A 25928-nucleotide genomic window follows, 5' to 3' on the forward strand; every position below is an offset into this window, starting at 1 on the left:
TACTTTTAATTATAATTTGAGTTTTGTTAGGGTTCAACTTCATACCCCGTAATTTGCAACATACTCTAACTTTAGCCAGATCTCTATTACGGGATTTAACAACCCCAGACCGACATTCAAGAGATGGAACTGAGGAAAACAAAGAAGCATCGTCAACAACAACTTTTTTCAATCTATTACTTAAAATTTCAATAATGAGGCTAAGAAAATACCTACCTATTCCCAAATGATTGAGTTTAAAAACAAGGGCCTTATGATTAACATGGTCAAAGGCATTAAAATCAAGGCCAACCATACGAACTTCCTGACCAAATTCAACGGATTTTTGTAAAGACCTTTGCAAAAGCCGAATTCCAAACGAAGGAACTGATTATTACATTCAACAAACCTATTTAGGCGATTAGCCAGGACGTTAAAAAAGAATATATAATATAGGAGTTAAAAAAATTGGTCAGTAATTACCAGGGTTAGTGTTGCCCCGACCACATTTACCTAATGGAGTAACATCAAATTTTTCATTACTTTGCTTACTACCAAACACATCATAGAAATCGGTTGTCTTTTTATTTGGGCAGAGAGTGAGAGAACCTTCTAGTTTAAGTAAAAAAAGGAACAGATAAGTCTACTCCAGAGAGTGCAGATTTAAGGATAGTCCACCACTTATATTTCTGATTTGTACAAGAAAGGTCTTCTTTCATAACTAAATTGCATTCCATTTCAGTTGAAACATAAACTCTCTGATCCTGTACTGTACATATCTATGTGTATCAATCCAGTAAATAACATAATTTCATTATACACCGAGACAAAGACTAATGTAAGTTGCTGCTACATATTTAGTATTTTACTTCATATTCTGTGCATCTTCCATGTGCTTTTTCAAGAAATATATCAAGTTGATCATGACTCTGAGAACTGGGTATTTTTGTTAAACTTATAGACTTTGGGCATCGCATCAACTCTAGTGACCAATATTTTCTTTTAAAATTACTTTTCCATACAAGAATAAAACTCCAAAATCAATCATAATAAAAAAAAAAAACATGGATATACCTGAATAGCAATGGAATTATCATCGGAAGGATAATCGCCATTATCAGGCTTCTGGCACTGGGTCGTTTTGAACCGGCCAAAAAAACGTTCGCCGAAATGGAAGAAATGGGTGTTTGCCTGAAGGCCTCCAGGCCATGGTAGTCACCCTAACACATCGTCCTAGAGGAAGATGGTTCCCAGCATCCATGTGGAGATTACTGGAATTTCAACATACAGACAGAACCGGATCACTCCCAAACATCGCCGACGTGACCTCCTACTTGTACAAAGCAAAGGTTTTCTCCACCCTCGACCTCCTGAAAAGGCTATCATCAAGTACCATTAACCTTAAAGACATCTCTGAGAACGCCACCACCACCCCCTTCGGTACATACACCTTCAATACTGCTGTTTTGGCCTTCGTAATGCTGGGCCCACTTTTTGATGCCTCATGGATAGCATCTAAGGGGACCTACCCTTCTGCATAATTACGTGGACGACATAGGCTACTTGTGTTCTCTTCCTCTAACGTGGAACATCTCCGTCACCTATGCATCATGCTCGACCACCTAAATAAGAACGGCCTTGTAGTCCGGTACAACAAGTTTACCTTTGGCGTCAACAAAGTATCATTCTCAGGGCACTGCATCACTTCTAAAGGAGTCCGCCATCTCCTTCAGAAGGTAGCCTGCGTTCAGAACTTCCTTACCTTTTGATATATTATTTTATTTGAACTTTTGTGACATTCTTGTCCGGAACCTGTTGTATATAAACTCAGCTATATGCTGAAATCAAGTCAGTTGTATTCACCTCGCCTCTCAGTTATCACCTAATGGCTCACTCGCACACCAGTAAGAAAAACCACCTAATGATCTCATTGAATAGATCCGATGCCAAGACATTAGTCTCCAATCAAGATATCAAGAACATGAAAACAACAAGAATACACCTGCAGTAATCTTGACTAAATTCCCTGAATCAAACTAGAATGTCATTAAATTTACCTCAACAAACAAATATATATATATATATATATATATATATATATATATATATATATATATATATATATCCATCAAATACCATTTCATTTTCCACTGAGACAAAGATTCGTTAATGTTGCTGTTAGGCATTGAGTACTTAAATTGATAGTCTTTGTTTCTTCCTTAAAACTTTTTAAGAAATACTCTGAACTGTTAGCTTACAAAAGGAAGAAATACAAATTCGCAAATATATATATATACAATATATATATATATATATATATATATATATATATATATATGTGTGTGTGTGTGTGTGTGTGTGTATGTATACAATATATATATATATATATATATATATATATATATATATATATATATATATATATATATATATATATATATATATATATATATATATATATATATATATATATATATATGTATATATATATATATATATACATATATGTATATATATATATATATATATATATATGTATACATATATACATATATATATATATATATATATACATATCCTTTTCTGAGTGGGGATACCTTAACATGGTGAAAGGGTTTGCATAACGCTTTGATCAGCAAAGCTGTTCAAATCAGGGCCCCCAATACTAGGTTGGTTTGCCGTGAGCGATCAGATGACGAAAATTTCCCACCATCACCAATCCACACTGGCCTCCGAGGTGATGAAAAGTGACCAAACTCCAGACATGAATTATCATGTCTGAGTGCTTTGTCCCGCAGTGATTCAGAAAAATGCATTTGTTATTCTCTAAATACATACATATAATGCAGATATAGATATACAGTATGTTCTTTTATATATATATATATATATATATATATATATATATGTATATATATATATATATATATATATATATACATGCATACTGTATACATATTTAGATATATATATATATATATATATATATATATATATATATATATATATATATGTATATATACATACATACTGTATATATATATATATATATATATATATATATATATGTGTGTGTGTGTGTGTGTGTGTGTGTGTGCACGTGTGAGTGTAAAAATCACATACGCTGAGAGAAGTCAATGTCCCGTTTCCTAAGTAATTCACTTTGCCATTGCACTAACATCCCATTTGCACACTCTGTGGCTGAAGAATTGTTCATTTAATTATTGTGACACAATGTGAAAAATTATTTTTGCTCTTATATCATAAACACGTCTTTTATACTCAAAATACAAAGTTAATTTGCTTTTGCAGCTGTCGGTTACTGCAAATAGGGAAGGATATGTAAAATGTATTTTACCTCCTATTGGTCGTTATACCATGAATGATAAGAGAAATTGATGAAGCAAATCTAGCATTAAGCTCAAACCTTTCACCAAAATAAGGAAAAGTATTTAAAGTTTCAATGCTTTATTATTCCAGAACCCTGAATTACAAGGACTATTTGTTGTTCTGATCAGCAAGACCATATGTTAAGATACATAAGTTTCTCTGCTAACGGAGGCTTTAATAGTACCTGATGGGGTCATCAGGAGCTGCAGCAGCTTCGGCTGCCTGCCTGTTGTACAGGCTAAAGAACTCGGATTTGGCTGCAGCTACTTCGGCAGTATCCTGAACGTGGCCACTGGACACAACGATGCGGGAAGGAACGACTGGTGAGGCTGAAGACCCCGTGGAGGAAGAGGTCCCACTGTAAGCACCTGCAGCAGATCTGAAGGAGGGCACGGCAATGGAAGCAACAGGGCCAGCTGTATCAAGGACAGTAGCAGCGGTACCATACCGCCCTACACCGCCCACAGCAGACAGCTGCCTCTGGTAGGCGTTGAAGAAATTTCTGCGGGCCTCTGAGACCTCTTGGGTGTCAGACACAGGAGTCACCTGACCATTCACTCCGGCTGGTGAGTTGGCAGCAAATGGGCCGGACCACCTGGTTAAGGGTGAGCCGTAGGAGGGACCAGAGAAGCTGGAAGCCTGAAGGGGAGAGGCATAGAACATCCCCAACACTGCAAAAGCAACCTGCACAAAGACATGTTGATAAAATGCTAAAAATAATTCCTTACTTATATACAGAAATGGCTTATCTACCCCAAATACAAACACCGTTTCCTTTTAATCACTCAAAATATCATTAGAATAAGATGCGAATCATTTAGAACAGCACTCACATAATATTTTAGTTTTTGATGAGTGTCGCTGAAGTGAACAATCCCCCTACAACTTTCCATCATATCATATTAAAACAGTTAATGTAATATTTTATTAAACTGAACGTGTTGTTAGTTATCAACATCTAACAAAACCTTTGCTTTAACAGAGAATTAAGTAACTCTAATATAAAAAATACAATATGAATTTCTTGAATGTCATTGTAAAGGAGGCCTTTCTTTTTGAGAAAAAATAGGTCATTGTAATATCTATCTACTTTTCTGGTTCGGAATGGAATTGGAGCTGAAGTTTCAGAAACTATTTTATACTGACAGGCGACATGACAAAATCTCCTTGAAATAACTAAGCTGAGACAGTTTTGAATAGCTAGGATATTTTGCGATGTCTCAGACTTAGTAGCAACATCCAAATCTCTCTCTCTCTCTCTCTCTCTCTCTCTCTCTCTCTCAGCAGAACCTAGGATGTCGTCATTTATGAAAAATACATATGCCATAAATAAGAAATATCCGGTAGATTTTTACACAATGAATCTGTCCTGAGCTCTGGAGACTTACCAAAGTCCTCATTGTACTCAAGGAAGTTATCTCTGGACAAAGCAAAAGGAAACTGTGAACTGTTTCGATACACAGACCCTTTTTATAGGTCTCTCTCTCTCTCTCTCTCTCTCTCTCTCTCTCTCTCTCTCTCTCTCTCTCTATTACAGTCATTTAAAATATAACATGTCATTATTTATGAATTTATATGAATATAGTAAGGTATGAATGACGGATACAAGAATGGTATGTGGAAAAAAGCCTTCGTTGACTTTTTTTATCTGACTTTCTTTTTTTTTTTTTTTTTTTTTTTTTTTTTACTCGCCTTCATCTCATTCTTGTAATTACTGTGAGACTGGACTAATTCAAAATGAGACGGACCAGGGGCGTTTTTCAGGTGGTCGGGTGGGAGTGGGGGGGGGTGTTACTAAAGTTTGGAAAGGCTCTGACAGTGGGGTGCCTGATGGGTTAATTTTAAGTTTAAGAACGGATTCCCCAGGTAGTAGACTTGAAACAAACTTATATCTCTCTTGATAACTCGATTGGTAAACTCGTCCATACAGGCATTGTTTCGGATCAAGGCATAGGTTCGATTACTTACTTAGCCACAGGCATTTATCATTAATGAATTTCTAGTGGATATAGATTCCCAGGGGTATAATTCAGTATTAAATGGCATTGTGGTTGATATTTACATTGATTAAAATCACGAGTGTTGGTGGTGCATCCGATTAACCTATTATTATTATTATTATTATTATTATTATTATTACAAGCTAAGCTACAGCCCTAACTGGAAAAGCAGGATGTTATAACCTCAAGGGCTCCAACAAGGAAAATATGCCATTGAAGAAAGAAAACAGAGATATAGATAAAAGGAAAGGAAGGCAATGAACAATTAAAACATGGTATCGAGTCTATAACACTACCCAAGACTAGAAAACAAAGGTCTGATTTTGGAGTGACTTTTTCCTAGAAGGCCTGTTTATCATAGCTAAAGAGTCTCTACCCTTACTAAGAGGAAAGTAGCCACATAACTATTACAGACAGTAGTTCACCCCTAAAATGAAGAAGAATTGTTTAGTAATCTCAGTGTTATCAAGTGTATGAGGAGAGAGAAGAATGTGGAAAAAGTCAGCCAAACTATTCGATGTATGTGTATGCAACAGAAAAAACAGACGTAACAAGAGAGATGGATCCAATGTAGTACTATCTGAACCGAGTAACTCTCTACCGGTAGTATCTAAACGGGTTGTTGGTGCCTTGGCCAACATTTCAATTGCATTAGAAATGTGATTTTTTTTTCTATTTATTGGCAATGATTTAACTTGACTTTGATATTATTACAAAAAAAAAACCTTCCTTTTTGTATAGAGAAAAACTTTATTAATATTCTCATCAATCCATGAGACATTATAATCATGTATGCTTACATTTCCGTCTCTCCAAACAATCATCTTCAACTCTATGCACAGCACCAAATTCATTAGAAACATCACGATCAATATTTGTACTAATAAGAATAAATGTTAACAAATAATCGTCATATATGTTTAACAGCCCGACTTAATACAATATCCACACTTCACCCATATAAATGAACATTGGCTCTTCTCGTTAAAGGTATATTCCGTTTCTTCTAATTCATTTGCAGAGATCATCATCATGCTTGTCTTAAAGACAGCCTCTCCTCTCTCTCTCTCTCTCTCTCTCTCTCTCTCTCTCTCTCTCTCTCTCTCTCTCTCTCTAAATCAGCTTTTTTGATATTCACAATTGGCCTATCATACACTTAAGGTGACCGTGGCCGATTCTGGTTGGAAGACATAAATGTTTTATATATATATATATATATATATATATATATATATGTGTGTGTGTGTGTGTGTATATATATATATATATATATATATATATATATGTGTGTGTGTGTGTGTCTGTGTGTGCGTGTATATATATATATATATATATATATATATATATATATATATATATATATATATATATATATATATATATATATATATATATATATATATATATATATATATATATATACAGTGTATATATATGTATGTATATACAGTATATACTTAATGGATTCTTTTCACCTGTATTAAATCAAGAAACAGCTTTACAGGCATGCATACATTTACTACGGAAATGATGATAAGGTTCATTTTATAACTGATATACACTCTGGAACGCCCTCATTAACAAACACAAATTCGCAGGTGGATGACCCAACACAGTCGGGCGTTGGCGAATAACCAGAAATGTGGCCTTTTTCTTTTCATTTATACGATTTGTTTATGTCGATTACGCTTATTATAAGAACATCAAATTGCGCCATAGTTATGAACCTTCTGGCATATAACTATCACTCCTTAAATGATTTGAATGTGTAATAAATAATGATATTGTCCATTCAAGGAAATTCTATTTGGCAGCACTGTCCAAAACTCGTCCCACCAACTTTAACCATGCTAATGATTGTTACTTTGGTCAATTGTACAGGGATATGACTTCCTATGTATGTGCTCTGATGAAGAAAGGAAATACTAAACGATTTTATAAGTAAAATTAGGTTACTTCCGATAGCATATAAAAAATCAACACCATTTTCCGACAAAAATATTCATTTCTAATAAGGAAACGATCGTTGGACAATTTACCAACTACCAATTCTCTAGCCTCTACCTTCCCAGCACACTTTTATGACACACGTGTTCGTCAAGTAATTGACTTTATTAGTTGGGACAAGGTGCCTCTGATGCCATCTATTGGCGGTAAAGTAAAATCGTTACTATGTAAGGGAATGAGCTAAAGGAGTCTGCCTTAATATGCCTTTCAGGATGTAACAATATTGTTTTTCCGCGTAATTTTTACTAAAAATAAGTGTAATGCCATGAAACGTATTAATTATATCTAGGTTTCATAAAAAGGTAATTAAAAATTAAAGCAAATATCTGCATAATTACTTAATTGTTTCACCGATTTCAGTACATGTGGCACTATCTGGCTACCCATCTGAACCCCTAAATGTAATTGAACAAACGATTGTTTGCTGAGGAAATATTTCCTTGACATTTATTGTGAAATTTTTAATTTCCTAAGAATTAAGTTGTAGCCAGACGACAAGGAACATCAAGTTCATGTGTATTTGTTTTATGGCAATTTTGTGCCCAAAAGCAATAGAAATGACGTAATAAAAACTATAAAGAGTGGATGATGGGGATAATTAGCAATTTGGTACTCTACTGCTAAGGCCATCTATTGGCCATGAAAACAAACAATGTGTAGAGCTCTGAAATCCTTGGATTCTAGAACCTTCCAAGACGTCATTTTGGTTTAAAAGTAGCCAAAATAAGCTTACTTAATTAGGGCTGAATATAATCTATTCCTGTCTCACATATTTCTCCCCAAATATCATTCTATCACCCTTTTTCAATAGGATAGAAACATTAACATGAATAGAACGTGGGACATGTGCTGCCATTTTTATTTTGACAAGAAGTAGAAACATTTGGATTTTATTCAAATTTGGAGAAGTGTGTGATTACTAATACATACTTTTATGGCAGTATTTTTGTTTTTCAATTAATGCATTAAAAATTCTTAATTCCAATAATACCATTTTCTTCTGATTTTTAGGCTGTAAGTGATGGTAAGAGAGAGAGAGAGAGAGAGAGAGAGAGAGAGAGAGAGAGAGAGAGCTTATCCCAATGTTCTAATGGTAAAGAGTTGGAAATCAGCCATAGAATTAAGATTCCCAAATATAACCAAAGTATATTCATGATTTGATACTGTACTCTATTAAGCCTTATGAATGAGAAGTATAGAGTGGCAGTGAGGAATATCTTTAATCTATTGCATTGACAACATTTAGGCAGTGAGGAAACCTTGAAGATTGAACGACTGATTGCCTAATTTGTTGTAATTTTTTAGGAACGTCAGAGGTACAGTACGGATGGCTTTGGAGAATAGGGTTCTCCAGGCACAGAGGCTACACGAAGGCTGCCTAGTGAGTACATAGGAAATACAGGTACGCAGACAGTATGGGTACTGTGAATACAGTGCGGACGATCTCTAGTCCCCATAAAGGCCACTACATAATTTTGGTCCGATCATTCAGTCTTTCCTCCGATCAGGCAGATATTCCAAGATAAAAGCATAGCTGCCACTCTATATGTCACCGGCAGTCTTTCCGTATTATATCTGGTGCCTTAACTACCACCCACTTTGTCTCCGCCGCCAACCGAACTTTTTCCGTTGTAGACATACATTAGACGCATACTTCGTATCATTTTCGCATGCATACCCTTACTTTCTCCGTACTTTCTACGTACTTTTCTCATCACCGTAGGAGTTATGGAAGCCTTGGATAAAGTATGGATACATGTGAATGCAGTATAACACTGAATAAAAGCGCTTATCCGCATAGACTTTTAAATCCCCTTGTGCAGTCAAATGCAAGTTCTGGGCATGGACGAATTAAACTTCTAGTGAGGATTTAATGCACTTGCTGCCGTACTTCCATCCGTAGTCATCCAAACCATGCATGCTTATGTGTGATTGGGGTACAACTGTTACAATTAACTATATAAATTATATACCTAGGACTACGTACAAGATGATACTGTCTAGGAAGATCTGAATGCAAAAGATGGTCAAAAAAAAAAAAAAGAATTAAAAAAATAAAACTAAGCGACATTCATAAAGAACTCACCAAATGACCATGCCAGAGAAATTCAATAGACCAAAATGTTTTGTCCAATAAATGAAGATGAGATTCGGGAGCTGAAAAAAAACAAACAACAATAATCAAAGCGAGGCCAAATAAAAGAATTAAAACATTTATTCACAATCAATTGATGAATAAAAATCTAAACAGGCTTCCTCAATACGCTAATTCTTGGTGTAATTAAAAAATCAAAAAAGAAATAGACCCAATGTGTTTCTCAAAAGTTAATTTGCAATCAAGAAGAGTCGTGTAGAGTTGAAGAACCACTATGACTTACAGCCCTTTAGATGTTAAGGAGTCACTAATCTCGACCTACTTTTAATCATACTTTGAGTTTTCTTAGGGTTCAACTTCACACCCCATAAGTTACAACATGCACTAACTTTAGCCAGATCTCTATTAAGGGATTCAGCAACCACATATGGAACTGAGGCAAACAAAAAAGCATCGTCAACAACAACTTTTTGCAATCCATTACTTAAAAATTCAATAATAAGGCTAAGAAAATACCTACCTACACCCAAATGATTGATTTGAAAAACAAGGGCCTTATGATTATTATGGTCAAAGACAGTAAAATCAAGGCTAACCATACGAACTTCCTGACCACATTCAACGAGTTTTTGTACAGCATTGGAGATTGTAAGAATGGCATCACATGCCCCAAGACCTTTGCAAAAGCCGAATTCCAAACTAAGGAACAGATTAATACCTTCAACAAACTTATTTATTAATTTAGCCAAGACGTTAAAAGTCTAGATATAAATAGGAGATAAAGAAATTGGACAGTAATTACCAGGGTTAGTGTTGCCCCGACCACATTTACCTAATGGAGTAACATCGAGTTTCTCATTACTTTTCTTACTACTAAACACATCATAGAAATCGGTTGTCTTGTTATTTGGACAGAGAGTGAGAGAACCTTCTAGATTCAGTAAAGAAGGAACTGATAAGTCCACTCCAAAAAGCGCATATTTAAGGATAGCTCACCACTTAAGTTTCTGATTTGTACAAGAAAGGGCTTCTTTCATAACTAAATTGCATTCCATTTCAGTTGAAACATAAACTCTCTGATCCTGTACTGTACATATTTATGTGTATCAACCCAATAAATAACATAATCTCATTATACACCAAGAGAAAGACTAATGTAAGTTAATGCTATATATTTAGTATTTTACTTCATATTCTGTGCATCTTTCATGTGCTTTTTCAAGAAATATATCAAGTTGATCACGACTCTGAGAACTGGGTATTATTGTTAAACAGACTTTGGGCATCGCATCAACTCTAGTGACTAATATTTTCTTTTAAAAGTACATTTCCATAGAGATATAAAACTCTAAAATCAATCATAATAGACAAATAACATGGATTTACCTGAATGGCAATGGAATTATCATCAGAAGGATAATCTCCATTATCAGGCTTCTGGCACTGGGTCGTTTTGAATCCGCCAAACAAACGTTCACCGAAATGGAAGAAATGGGTGTTTGTCTAAAGGCCTCCAGGCCATGGTAGTCACCCTAATACATCGTCCTGGAGAAAGATGGTTCCCAGCATCCATGGGGAGATTACAGGAATTTGAACATACAGACAGAACCGGATCACTCCCAAACATCGCCAACGTGACCTCCTACTTGTACAAAGCAAAGGTTTTCTCCACCCTCGACCTCCTGAAAAGGCTATCATCAAGTAAATTAACCTTAAAGACATCTCTGAGAACGCCATCACCACCCCCTCCGGTACATACACCTTCAATACTGCTGTTTTGGCCTTCATAATGATGGGCCCACTTTTTAATGCCTCATGGATAGCATCTAAAGGGACCTACCCTTCTGCATAATTACGTGGACGACATTCTTGTGTTTTCTTCCTCTAAAGTGGAACATCTCCGTCACATATGCATCGTGCTCGACCACCTAAATAAGAACGGCTTTGTAGTTCGGTACAATAAGTTTACCTTTGGCGTCAACAAAGTATCATTCTCAGGACACTCCATCACTCCTAAAGGAGTCCGCCATCTCCCATAGAAGGGAACAGGCGTTCAGAATTTCCTTTTCTTTTCATAAATTTGGTTGTTTGAACTTTTGTAACATTCTTGTCCGGAATCTGTTGTATATAAACGCAGCTATCTGCTGAAATAAAGTCAGTTGTATTCACCTCACCTCTCAGTTATTGCCTAATGGCTCACTCGCACACCAGTAAGAAAAACCACCAAATGATCTCACTGAATAAATCCGACGCCAAGACGTCAGCCTCTAATCAAGACATCAAGAAAATGAAAACAACAAGAATATACCTGCAGTAATCCTGGATAAATTATGCGAATGATAGTAGAATGTCATCAAATTTACCTCGACAAACAAATATATATATATATATATATATATATATATATATATATATATATATATATATATATATATATATATATATATATATACATATATATATATTTGTACATATATATATATATATATATATATATATATATTTGTACATATATATATATATATATATATATATATATAAATCCGTCAAATAACATTTCATTTTCCCCTGAGACAAAGATTCATTAATTTTGCTGTTTGACATTGAGTACTTTAGTTGATAGTCTTTGTTTCTTCTATAAAACTTTATAAGAAATATTCTGAACTGTTAGCTTACGGAAGGAAAAAATACAAATTTGCAAATACATATATATACATATATATATATATATATATATATATATATATATATATATATATATGTATGTATGTATATATATATATATATATATATATATATGTGTGTGCATATATATTGTTAGTAATGGCAGTCATTGAGCCACCTTTCTACCAGACAAAGACCCCACTAGCAAGGACTTCGTCGGCTGGCCACGAGTTTTGGGACCCTACCCAGTCTCACCCACCCCCCAACCATCCTATACCAGTCTACTCCCCTTTGAGGTCTCATTTTTCAGCCATCTTTACTTATCATGGGGCGATGTCAAGATCCCAGGAGAAAGAGGAGGCCTATTGATGGGGGTGTCGGGACACGTGACAAGGCCTGACCAATGGGACAACAGTCAGGCTAATCCCCCCTCCCCCCCCCCCCCACTTGGGGACAAAAAGGGAGCTGAGTCTGCCTAGTAGCGGCTGGGCATCCTTCTTCTTGACTCAACCTCCTTGAGGGAACCACCATCTCTCTTCACCCTCAAGACATCAGGGAGGCAGGACCCCTGTTTACATATCCTCCACAAGGGAGGAACCAGAGTCCTTTTTACTAAGGTAAAGTGTCTGATTTTGAGATCCTCGTTATCCTTACCCAACCTCCCATCCCTTCCTTATCACATCCCATTCAAGACATCAGGGAGGCAGGACCCCTGTTTACATATCCTCCACAAGGGAGGAACCAGAGTCCTTTTTACTAAGGTAAGGTGTCTGATTTTGAGATCCTCGTTATCCTTACCCAACCTCCCATCCCTTCCTTATCACATCCCATTTCTTCCTTTTATCCTTTAAAGAAATATCCTACCCACTGAACCTTTTAACCTATTGCCTATATCCCTCCACGTGTGCCGTTTGCTTCTACCCTTAATTAATTCACCCTGTGACAGTGTTGATTCCCATGTGTAATGTTTAAATCCCTAAGCTTTGCATTTTACATTTAATTTGCTTAAAGGTTTTAACCACGCGACTTCATCGTGTTCCCAGCCGGTAGAAGTAAGTGTGCTGTTAATAATTTAATTTATTTTCCTTTCCAGGGAACGTGATTACTATGCTGGAGTTTCATCCACGGCCCACCAAACTCCACTCGAAGCTCCTCGTGGCTTAAATTAAAATAGTTATCTGCTGTGCTCTCCTTTCATTTATTTTTATTTAAATATTATTGTAAGTATATATACATATATATATATATATATATATATATATATATATATATGTCGGTATCCTTTGTCTTATTGCCGACTGGCGACCTTTTCCATTGCTATTTTTTGTTATGGCCCTTGAGTCCCTTAAGCAAGGTCGGACACGAACCAGTGGCCCGTAACATACTGGCGACCGATGCCAGGGTTCGCTAAGACAGTAATTTCAAATTAATTTTATTAAAGTCAAATTCCCCCCTTCTCTTTCTTTAGCGACTTGACGATCCTCAATCTCATTTCAAGTAAATTATATTATCACTGGAGTTGGAACTGTGGAAGAAAACAGCAAAAGCATTCTATTTCCATTGTTAAAGTTTTGTGTTTATTTGTGTGTGTGTTCGCACTTCGAACCCTTTTGTTTAAATCCCACGTGGTAGAATTAAGTCCTATTGTTTAGCAGGATAGCCAACCGCGTGAGAAGAATTTGTGTTCTGTTTTTCTGAGTGTTTATTATCACAGTGGTTAAAATTTCTCATTTATAAAATATATTGTGCTTTACGTGAATGTGTAATATTGTGTTAAAATTAAGTGGTGAAATTTACGAAATTTTAAGGAAAACGTGGTACACTAAAACACGTGTTAATTTCTAGTGAGGCATAATCTGTAGAGTAATGGTAAGAACATGTGGTGTTCCTTATTTCGATTTTTTTCTTTTGATAGTAAGGGTATTTAATTTCATTTTGTTACTTTTCGTGAGATATTATTTTTATGTACATTTTTTTAAAGGGATAATTTTCGTAGGATTGTGTAAAATTGTTAACTAAACATAAAGGATTTACGATATCACATTCAATTTAATTCTTTGTTTTTTCAGTCAGGGTATAGGATCATTTAGATAAAATATTTGGGAGTGTAATTTCTTAAATTCATTTTTTTTACTAAAGGGAAAGTATGTAAAGGGGTTGATGTTCTTAACGAAGCATTAAGCAAACTCAGTGACATTGTTTTATTTAATTTATTAAACTTAAAGTATGAATACAAACTGCTTTAAATCACAGAGTTGCAAGTGGTGGTGTTGCAAAAACGCACCTACACATTTTTACAAATCCATTTTTTCTTATGACTAGAAGAGAGAGTCACACATCGTGGTGATTCCATTTTTTTCCTCATGACTAGCATAGGAGGGTCACATGTGGAGATTCCATTTTTTCCTCATGACTACCATAGGAGGGTCACACATCGTGGAGATTCCATTTTTTCCCTCATGACTAGCATAGGAGGGTCACACATCGTGGAGATTCCATTTTTTTCCTCGTGACTAGCATAGGAGGGTCACACATCGTGGAGATTCCATTTTTTTCCTCATGACTAGCATAGGAGGGTCACACATCGTGGAGATTCCATTTTTATCCTTATGACTAGCATAAGAGGGTTATTCATTGTTGTGATTCCATTTATTTATGACTAGCATAGAGGGTCATCCATTGTTGTGAATCCATTTATTTATGACTAGCATAGAGGGTCATTCATTGTTGTGATTCCATTTATTTATGACTAGCATAGAGGGTCATCCATTGTTGTGATTCCATTTATTTATGACTAGCATAGAGGGTCATTCATTGTTGTGATTCCATTTATTTATGACTAGCATAGAGGGTCATTCATTGTTGTGATTCCATTTAACTATGACTAGCATAGAGGTTCATTTATTGTTGTGTTTCCATTTATTTATAACTAGCATAGAGGGTCATTCATTGTTGTGATCGCATTTATTTATGACTGGCACAGAGGGTCATCCAATGTTGTGATTCCATTCATTTATGACTAGCATAGAGGGTCATTCATTGTTGGGATTCCATTTATTTATGACTAGCATAGAGGGTCATTCATTGTTGTGATCCCATTTATTTATGACTAGCATAGAGGGTCATTCATTGTTGGGATTCCATTTATTTATAACTAGCATAGAGGGTCATTCATTGTTGTGATCCCATTTATTTATGACTAGCATAGAGGGTCATTCATTGTTGTGATTCCATTTATTTATGACTAGCATAGAGGGTCATTCATTGTTGTGATTCCATTTATTTATGACTAGCATAGAGGGTCATTCATTGTTGTTATTCCATTTTTTATGACTAGCATAGAGATTCACCCATTGCTGTGATTCCATTTTTTTAAGACTAGCATAGAGATTCACCCATTCTTGTGATTCCATTTCTTTTATGACTAGCATAAAGGTTCACCCATAGTTGTGATTCCATTTTTTTTCGTCCAGCATAGTGTCACCCATAGTTGTGATCTCAGTTTTCCTGACTAGCCTAGAGGGTCACCTACTGTATAGTTGTGATTCCAGTTTATTTTGTCTAGCATAGAGGGTCACCTATAGTTGTGATTCCATTTTTTATTGTGTAGCACAGTTGTCATATATATCGTTACTTGTTTGGACGCATTACAACCGGACAGCCTAAGCTCACCCATTGTCGTGACCCTGGTTTTCAAGTTAGGCTCCTGTTCAATTACTTGCGAGGCCTACTACTCGGTGATAGTTCTTTCTTGAGACGCATTTTTTTTTACAGCCATTGTGCATTTTGCCCAGCTACATCTTCATCCTTCCTTCCATGAGACCCTTGCGTAAGGCTAGAGCGTCTTTCCCCTCCGTGTAATTTCTTGCACGGTCAACATCGTACCTTATGCTGTTGAGTTTGTTCTTGTCGCTGTCTCCACAAGAAATTACCAAAATGACTGCTGCTGAGATCAGTGCATTTGTGGATTTGGCAGAACGACAAGGCTATGAGTGAGAGGCATTGCGAAGGTATGTGCGGGAACTCACGGATGAAGCCAATGCCAGGAGAAGAATGGAGCAAGAAAGGATGCAGTATGCGAGAGAAAGAGCGAGAGCATATGAATTAAAGAAGCGGGAAATAGACGCTTGATTACCCCAGCTCAATAACTCGCTACCTCAACCTAATGGTGCCAACGACCAGCAGGACAACTGCAGGGAGAACCAATGCATTGAAGGAGTCACCAAGAAACTCCCTCCAGCGGAACTGAAGGCGACCATGTCCCAGCTCGGCAAGAAGTGTTAACTGGGGGCAGTGAGCGATCTTGCATGTGAGGGTTTCAACTTGCGCTTGGGTCACAAGCCCATGAAGGTGGTACAGCAAGTGCCCTCCGGTGCATGAAGGCTGCCAAGCCGGTGCCCAAAGCAGTGAGGATGTTTCCTGCAGGGGAAGATGAATGGCTAGGTGACATTGACCTTGGTGAGGTGGCTTGGCTAAGTGAGGAGGCCCAAGAGTCTTCCTCCTCCAGCAGTGAGTCTGAGCTTCGTACGCCAGAAGTTAATTCTGGTGAAGGTGTGCCACTTCTCACCACAGGGGATAGGGCTACTTCAAGCATCATGCCAGAGGTCTCAGAGGAGGGCCAGGGGTCTCCCTCTCCCCACCATGAGTCTGAGCCAAGTACCCGCAAATTCAATCCGGATGAAGCTGTGCCACTTAACACCACTGGCAATAGGGCTACCTCAACTACCAGGCCAGGGGTCTCAGAGAAGGCAAGAGGCGAACCACCCATCAGCGCCGCGACCCCAAGGAGCCAGACAGAGCTCATCAGGAAGACTACAGGGCACCTGCCTACTCGGACGAGGCTGGAAAAAGTATTCCTTTTCGTGGTGTGGTGGTGAAGCACGTAGGTTCCCTGACCCGGAGTAAGCGCAGAAATTGTTTTCGACTGACAATGACCGATCGTTCCACACGCTGCCTCAACGCTGTGACTACTAGGTGTGCCAGTGCCTATCATGCTAACCACGAGTTCCCACAGACATTCCTAAATGACCATAATCCTCTAACCTACTTGACTGAGCTACGTAATGGGAATAAAGGGCTCATGAGGTGGGGCATAGACCTCCAGAACTACAACTGGAAGGTCAAGCGCCTAAAGAGCTCAGATGAGAGAGATATGTTCCCATGGCATTAGTGCCCAATGCACGGTGCCATGTCCATAACGTAGCCATAGTCAGTAGGTTAATTTAGGTTGTGTGGAAAAATTTTAATTGGCCTTGGTGTCTCCCTAGGTAGTTAAACTTGAGGGGCCACCTTGGCATCATTAATTGCATTTAATGAATTTTTATGTATTTATTTTATCTTTTGCCTATATGTCAATTTATTTTGATTTTCATGTGTCCCACTGCACTACGTCACTTAACTTTATCCAATTTTGCATTTTAATTTTCAATTTTGCAGTTTTAAACTTTTTGGTTGTTGCCTCACAGTCAGCATGCTTATTTCTACGAGGCACTTAAAGTTAATTTACTGTCAAAAGAACGTAAAATTATGACACTAGTTTCAGCTTAGATATTTATCCATTATCGTGGTGAAACTCACTGAGGGAGGAGTCATTAAGGCTAGTGGCTTCAGACCTTGCTTGCAGAGTTCGTGTCCTGTTTTAGGACAAAATCTCTGCTAAAATGGGGGCTGTTAGTAATGGCGGTCATTGAGCCACCTTTCTACCAAACAAAGACCCCACTAGCAAGGACTTCGTCGGCTGGCCACGAGTTTTGGGACCCTACCCAGAGTCTCACCCACCCCCCAACCATGCTATACCAGTCTACTCCCCTTTGAGGTCTCATTTTTCAGCCATCTTTACTTATCACGGGGCGATGTCAAGATCCCAGGAGAAAGAGGAGGCCTATTGATGGGGGTGTCGGGACACGTGACAAGGCCTGACCAATGGGACAACAGTCAGGCCAATCCCCACCCCCACCCCCCCACTTGGGGGCAAAAAGGGAGCTGAGTCTGCCTAGGAGCGGCTGGGCATCCTTCTTCTTGACTCAACCTCCTTGAGAGAACCAACATCTCTCTTCACCCTCAAGACATCAGGGAGGCAGGACCCCTGTTTACATATCCTCCACAAGGGAGGAACCAGAGTCCTTTTTACTAAGGTAAGGTGTCTGATTTTGAGATCCTCGTTATCCTTACCCAACCTCCCATCCCTTCTTTATCACATCCCATTTCTTCCTTTTATCCTTTAAAGAAATATCCTACCCACTGAACCTTTTAACCTATTGCCTATATCCCTCCACGTGTGCCGTTTGCTTCTACCCTTAATTAATTCACCCTGTGACAGTGTTGATTCCCATGTGTAATGTTTAAATCCCTAAGCTTTGCATTTTTATTTAATTTGCTTAAAGGTTTTAACCACGCGACTTCATCGTGTTCCCAGCCGGTAGAAGTAAGTGTGCTGTTAATAATTTAATTTATTTTCCTTTCCAGGGAACGTAATTGCTATGCTGGAGTTTCATCCACGGCCCACCAAACTCCACTCGAAGCTCCTCGTGGCTTAAATTAAAATAGTTATCTGCTGTGCTCCCTTTTCATTTACTTTTATTTAAATACTATTGTAAATATATATATATATTGTCGGTATCCTTTGTCTTATTGCCGACTGGCGACCTTTTCCATTGCTATTTTTTGTTATGGCCCTTGAGTCAATTAAGCAAGGCCGGACACGAACCAGTGGCCCATAACAATGTATACATATCCCGTTCTGAGTGGGGATACCTTAACGTGGTAAAAGGGTTTACATAACGCTATGATCAGCAAAGCTGTACTAATCAGGGCCCCCAATATTAGGTTGGTTTGCCGTGAGCGATCACATGACGAAAATCTCCCCACCATCACCAATCCACACTGGCCTCCGAGGTGATGAAAAGTGACCAAACTCCAGACATGAATTATCATGTCTGAGTGCTTTGTCCTTCAGTGATTCAGAAACATGCATTTGTTATTCTCTAAATACATAATATAATACAGATATAGATATACAGTATGTTCTTTTATATATTTATATATATATATATATATATATATATATATATATATGTATATATAGATAGATAGATATATATATATATACTATTTATATACATATAGATATATATATACATATATACTGTATATATACATATATATATATATATATATATATATATATGTGTGTGTGTGTGTGTGTGTGTGCATATGTGAGTGTAAATATCATATACGCTGAGTGAAGTCAATGTCCCGTTTCCTAAGTAATTCACTTTGCCATTGCACTAACACCCCATTTGCACACTCTGTGGCTGAGAAATTGTTTATTTAATTATTGTGACACAATGTGAAAAATTATTTTTGCTCTTATATCATAAACACGTCTTTTATACTCAAAATACAAAGTTAATTTGCTTTTGCAGCTGTCGGTTACTGCAAATAGGGAAGGATATGTAAAATGTATTTTACCTCCTATTGGTCGTTATACCATGAATGATAAGAGAAATTGATGAAGCAAATCTAGTATTAAGCTCAAACCCTTCACCAAAATAAGGAAAAGTATTTAAAGTTTCAATGCTTTATTATTCCAGAACCCTGAATTACAAGGACTATTTGTTGTTCTGATCAGCAGGACCATATGTCAATAAACATAAGTTTCTCTGCTAACGGAGGCTTTAATAGTACCTGATGGGGTCATCAGGAGCTGCAGCAGCTTCGGCTGCCTGCCTGTGGTACAGGCTAAAAAACTCGGATTTGGCAGCAGCTACTTCGGCAGTATCCTGAACGTGGCCACTGGACACGACGATGCGGGAAGGAACGACTGGTGAGGCTGAAGACCCTGTGGAGGAAGAGGCCCCACTGTAGGCACCTGCAGATGATCTGAAGGAGGGCACGGCAATGGAAGCAACAGGGCCAGCTGTAGCAAGGACAGTAGCAGCGGTACCATACCGCCCTACACCGCCCACAGAAGACAGCTGCCTCTGGTAGGCGTTGAAGAAATCTCTTCGGGCCTCTGAGACCTCTTGGGTGTCAGACACAGGAGTCACCTGACCATTCACTCCGGCTGGTGAGTTGGCAGCAAATGGGCCGGACCACCTGGTTAGTGGTAAGCCGTAGGAGGGACCAGAGAAGCCGGAAGCCTGAAGGGGAGAGGCATAGAACATCCCCAACACTGCAAAAGCAACCTGCACAAAGAAATGTTGATAAAATGCTAAAAATAATTCCTTACTTATATACAGAAATGGCTTATCTACCCCAAATACAAACACTGTTTCCTTTTAATCACTCAAAATATCATTAGAATAAGATGCAAATCATTTAGAACAGCACTCACATAATATTTTAGCTTCTGATGAGTGTCGCTGAAGTGAACAATCCCCCTACAACTTTCCATCATATCATATTAAAACAGTTAATGTAATATTTTATTAAACTGAACGTGTTGTTAGTTATCAACATCTAACGAAACCTTTGCTTTAACAGAGAATTAAGTAACTCTAATATAAAAAATACAATATGAATTTCTTGAATGTCATTGTAAAGGAGGCCTTTCTTTTTGAGAAAAAATAGGTCATTGTAATATCTATCTACTTCTCTGGTTCGGAATGGAATTGGAGCTGGAGTTTCAGAAACTAATTTATACTGACAGGCGACATGACAAAATCTCCTTGAAATAACTAAGCTGAGACAGTTTTGAATAGCTAAGATATTTTGCGATGTCTCAGACTTAGTAGCAACATCCAAATCTCTCTCTCTCTCTCTCTCTCCCTCTCTCCCAGCAAAACCTAGGATGTCGTCATTTATGAAAAATACATATACCATAAATAAGAAATATCCGGTAGATTTTTACACAATGAATCTGTCTTGAGCTCTTGAGACTTACCAAAGTCCTCATTGTACTCAAGGCAGTTATCTCTGGACAAAGCAAAAGGAAACTGTGAACTGTTTCGATACACAGACCCTTTTTATAGGTCTCTCTCTCTCTCTCTCTCTCTCTCTCTCTCTCTCTCTCTCTCTCTCTCTCTCTCTCTCTCTCTCTCTTACAGTCATTTAAAATATAACATGTCACTCCGTGACAGACCTAGAAATCTTCAGATATAAAGATTTTAAATAAAGCAGTGAATCATGAACTTGTAGTCAATGTATGAATGACGGATATGTAAACGGTGTGGAAAAAAGCCTTCGTTCACTTTTTTTTTTATTTAACGGAAGACATTTCAAAATATGATCTCTAAATTTTTTTTTTTTCATTCTTTTTTTTTCTTTCTTTTACTCGGCTTCATCTCATTCTTGTACTTACCATGGGAAAGCAAAGGAATATATAAAACTATACAAATCTTGTTTAGGTGAGACTGGACTATTTTAAAACGAGACGGATCAGGGGCGTTTTTCGGGTGGTTGGGTGGGGGTGGGGGGGGCCTAAAGTTTTAAAAGGCCCTGACGGTGGGGTGCCTCATAGGTTGATCTTAAGTCTAAGAATTCGGCAGGCATACGTACAGTGGACTTGACACGAACTTATATCTCTCTTGATAGCTCGATTGGTAAACTCGTCCATGCAGACATTGTTTCGGCTCAGGGCATAGGTTCGAATCTTTGCTTAGCCAGAAGCATTTATCATAAATAAATTTTCAGTGGATATAGATACCCAAGGGTTAAGTCGATATTAAATATCTTTGGGGTTGATATTTACAATGATTAAAATCACAAGTGTTGGTGGTGCATCCGATTAACCTTTCTTGACATCCAACAAGCTATAATCTGCGTTATTATTATTATTATTATTATTATTATTATTATTAGTATTATTATTATTATTATTATTATTATTATTATTATTATTATTATTATTATTACAAGCTAAGCTACAGACTTGAAAAGCAGGATGCTATATTCCATTGAAAAAAAAGGAAACAAGGAAATAAATAAACAGAAAGGGAAGTAATGAATGACTAAAACAAAATATTTCAAAAACAATAACAAAATTAAGTTACATCTTTCATATATAAACTATAAAAGCTTCTGCAATCTTTAGGGACCCAATATGTTATTCTTAATGCCCAGCTATTGTCTGTCACTCTCATTATATGTCCTGGTTATGCCCATGTCTTTTTATTGTATTTTGTAAAATATTCTCTTCATTGGTTTCCTCTCGTATCCATGTTGCTCTTTTCTGTTTACTATTGTTATTCCCATCATTATTCCTTCCATACCTCTTTGACTTGTAACTAGCTTATGTTCTAAGGCTTTAGCAAGGCTACGAGTTACTGATTCAAAAGTTAGCACTAGTAGTACCATCTCATTAAATACTTATCTCTTTAGAGAATGTAGACTTTTACATTTGCTAATCTCATTTTGTTTCTAAAAAGATCTCCATCCCATATATATATATATATATATATATATATATATATATATTTATATATATATATATATATATATGTCTGTGTTACAACTTACAGCACACACATACACATATATTTGATGTGTATATATATATACATATATAAATACACACACATATATATATATATATATATATATATATATATGTCTGTGTTACAACTTACAGCACAGACATACACACACATATATATATATATATATATATATATATATATATATATATATATATATATATATATATATATATATATACCGGTAGAGATAAAACAACAACAAATGCAGTCGTTTCTATATCACTGCGGAAAAATGGCCTCTGGAACGTCTTTTTTCGTGTCTGGGTTTAGGCAAATTTTCATCACAACGCTGGCTATAGCAGATTGGTGATGGTGGGACACTTTAATCTGATCTCTCACAGCAAATAAGCCTAGTAGGGGTGGCTGTGACTAGTGCAACGTTGCTGATCGGGGAAATATATATATATATATATATATATATATATATATATATATATATATATATATATATATATATATGTATATATATATATATATATATATATATATATATCTTTACAAAAGTACAAAGGCATATTATTATTATTATTATGATTATTATTATTATTATTATTATTATTATTATTATTTGCTAAGGTACAACCCTAGTTGGAAAATCAGGATGCTCTAAGATAACACTGTGAGTAAATAGATGAACTATATGAAAACTATTAAATAAAGAATATGAATAATTATACCCAGATCAGTTGCAACTTTGAAATAGATATGTCATTTATATATATATATATATATATATATATATATATATATATATATATATATGTGTGTGTGTGTGTGTGTGTGTGTATATATATATATATATATATATATATATATATATATATATATATATATATATATATGCAATATATATAAACTAAGAAGACCCTCATAATCTATCAGTCAGTTCAATATAAAATCATTCGCCTCAAGTTTGAACTACTGAAGTTCCACCGGTTCATTGTCTGATTAGGAAGATCATTCCACAATCTGATCACAGCTGGAATAAAACCACTAGAACACTGTGCACTATTAAACCTTAAGATAAAGAGGTATAGAGCATACGGCCGTGGCAATGCAGAATATGTTCTATTTATTGAGTTGACAATATTATGACAGAACAGAAACCTAGCGTATTGAGCGACGGAACTGCTAATTTGTTGAAATTTTGGACGGATGCCCTCGGATGGTGGTTGATGCAGTAGGATAAGAGTACAGACGTCAGGGGTAGAGTACGGATGGAATTGTAGAGTATAGCGCAGAGGCTACACGGAGGCTACCTGGTGAGTGCATAGGAAGTACAAATAGGGTTACGTATACAGTATGGAAACTCTAAGATACAATATGGATGTATTATTATAGTATGGACGATCTCTAGCCCCCATATATGCCACCACATTATTTGGGTCCTATCATTCACTGTCTTCTCTCTAATCAGACGGGTACACCAAGATAGGAGAAAGACCCATGAGCAGAGCTGTCTCTCCTTTTATGCAGCTGGTAGTGTCTCCGTCCATACAGTATTAAGCACACGGTCCATGATCTGGCGCCTTCACTGACACCTGCACAGTCTCAGCCACCACCCAAACTTTCTCCGTGTAGACATCATTAGACGCATCCTCCGTATCATTTATGCGTGTATACTCGTACTTTCTGCGTACTTTTTCCCATCACCGAAAGAAGTATGGAAGCCTTGGATAAAGTATGGATACTTATGAATGCTGTTCGATGGCAGTACATGTATAACAAAGAAGTTGCTTATCCACATAGACTTTTCAGTCTACTGGTGCAGCGGTCACTTATAATATTCGCCAACAAATCCCAGCACATATTGCAGTGAAATGAAGGTTCAGGGCATGAACAAACTATGCTTGAAGTGAGGATTTCATGCAGATGGCTGCTGTTCCTCCATCCACTGCCATCCATCCCATCCACGCTTGGGTGTGATCGGGGTATAAATGTTAGAATTAACTACATACCTAGTACTACAACGTACAGGATGATAGAGAGCAGGTAGATCTAAATGCAAAGGATGGTCAGATTTATATGAAAAAAAAAACATGCAACATTCATAAAGAACTAACTGAATGACTGTGCCAGAAAAATTTGATCGGCCTTAAGTTTTGTATAAATGAAGATGAGATTACGCAACTGAAGACCAGACAGAAGAACAATAATCGAAATAAAGCAAAACAAAAGACTTAAAATATTTATTCAGAATAAATTTATGGCCGGTAATCTTAAAAGACTTTCTCAATACTATAATTCTTGGTGCAATTATAAAAAAAAAAAAAAAAAAAATAGACTCAATGTGATTTACAAAAGTTAACTTGCAATCAAGAATCACGCATAAATTTTAGAAGAGTCGTATAGAGTTAAAGAAACAGTGAATGCACCGATCTGGAAGCTTGGGAGTACAGTCCTCGACCTACTTTCAATCTAGCTTTGAGTTTTCTTAGGGTTCAACTTCATGCTCCATAATTTGCAACATACACTAACTTTAGGTAGATCTCTATTAAGGTATTCAGCAGCCCCATATCTATATTCAAGAGATGGAATTGAGGCAAAAGAAGAAACATCATCAACAACAACTCGTTGTAATCTATTACTTAAAAACTCAATAATGATGCTAAGAAAAGACCTACCTACTACCAACTGATTGAGTTTGAAAACAAGGGTTTTATGCTCAACATGGTCCAAGGTAGCACTAAAATCAAGGCCAACCATACGAACTTCCTGACCACAATCAATTAATGTTTGTGCTGCATTGGAGAGTGTGAGAAGGGTTAAGAAACTATAGATAATATATGAGTTAAGGATATTGAGCAATAATTAGCAGGGTTAGAGCTTACACGTTGTCGTAGGGATTAACAAGTGATGAGGTGTGGGACAGAGGTAGATGGAGAAACCTGACCAGAAACATCGATCCCACATAGAAGTGGGAAAAGATGTAGACAAAGAAGAAGAAGAAGAAGAAGAAGAGCTTACACGAGAACATTTACCTATTAGAGTAGCATTACCAATTCTCCAACAAGTGCTACTATCATTATTATTATTACTTGCTAAGCTACAATCCTAGTTGGAAAAGCAGAATGCTAGAAGCCCAGGGGCCCAACAGGGAAAATAGCCCAGTGAGGAAAGGAAAAAAGGAAAAATAAAATATTCTAAGAACAGTAACATCACAATAAATATTTCCTATATAAACTATAAAAACATTAACAAAACAAGAGGAAGAGAAACTAGATAGAATAGTGTGCCCAAGTGTATCCTCAAGCAAGAGAACTCTAACCCAAAACAGTGGAAGACCATAGTACAGAGGCTATGGCACTACCCAAG

At 36.7% G+C, this 25928-nt stretch overlaps 3 protein-coding genes across 3 annotated transcripts in view; all 3 read right to left on the minus strand.

Moving 5' to 3' along the window:
- LOC137638091 (cuticle protein CP1499-like) overlaps positions 1-25928 on the minus strand; it is a 119137-nt gene that overhangs the window by 88736 nt on the left and 4473 nt on the right. The window lies entirely within an intron of this gene.
- Positions 3503-4798, minus strand: LOC137638090 (cuticle protein CP1499-like). Its single transcript, XM_068370183.1, has 2 exons — positions 4758-4798; positions 3503-4053 (listed from the first exon to the last, which is right to left on the minus strand). The coding sequence occupies exons 1-2, from the start codon at positions 4767-4769 to the stop codon at positions 3544-3546; spliced, it is 522 nt and encodes a 173-aa protein (XP_068226284.1). The 5' UTR covers positions 4770-4798; the 3' UTR covers positions 3503-3543.
- The window catches only part of LOC137638878 (uncharacterized), a 7522-nt gene continuing 1405 nt past the window's right edge, over positions 19812-25928 (minus strand). The window contains exons 2-3 of the mRNA XM_068371285.1: positions 25092-25386; positions 19812-20321 (exon numbers count right to left, since the gene is read on the minus strand). Coding sequence (XP_068227386.1) covers positions 19812-20321; positions 25092-25386 — 805 coding nt within the window. The remainder of the gene's footprint in view (positions 20322-25091; positions 25387-25928) is intronic.

This window comes from Palaemon carinicauda, chromosome 3 (genome assembly GCF_036898095.1).
Source record: "Palaemon carinicauda isolate YSFRI2023 chromosome 3, ASM3689809v2, whole genome shotgun sequence".
NCBI lineage: Eukaryota > Metazoa > Arthropoda > Malacostraca > Decapoda > Palaemonidae > Palaemon > Palaemon carinicauda.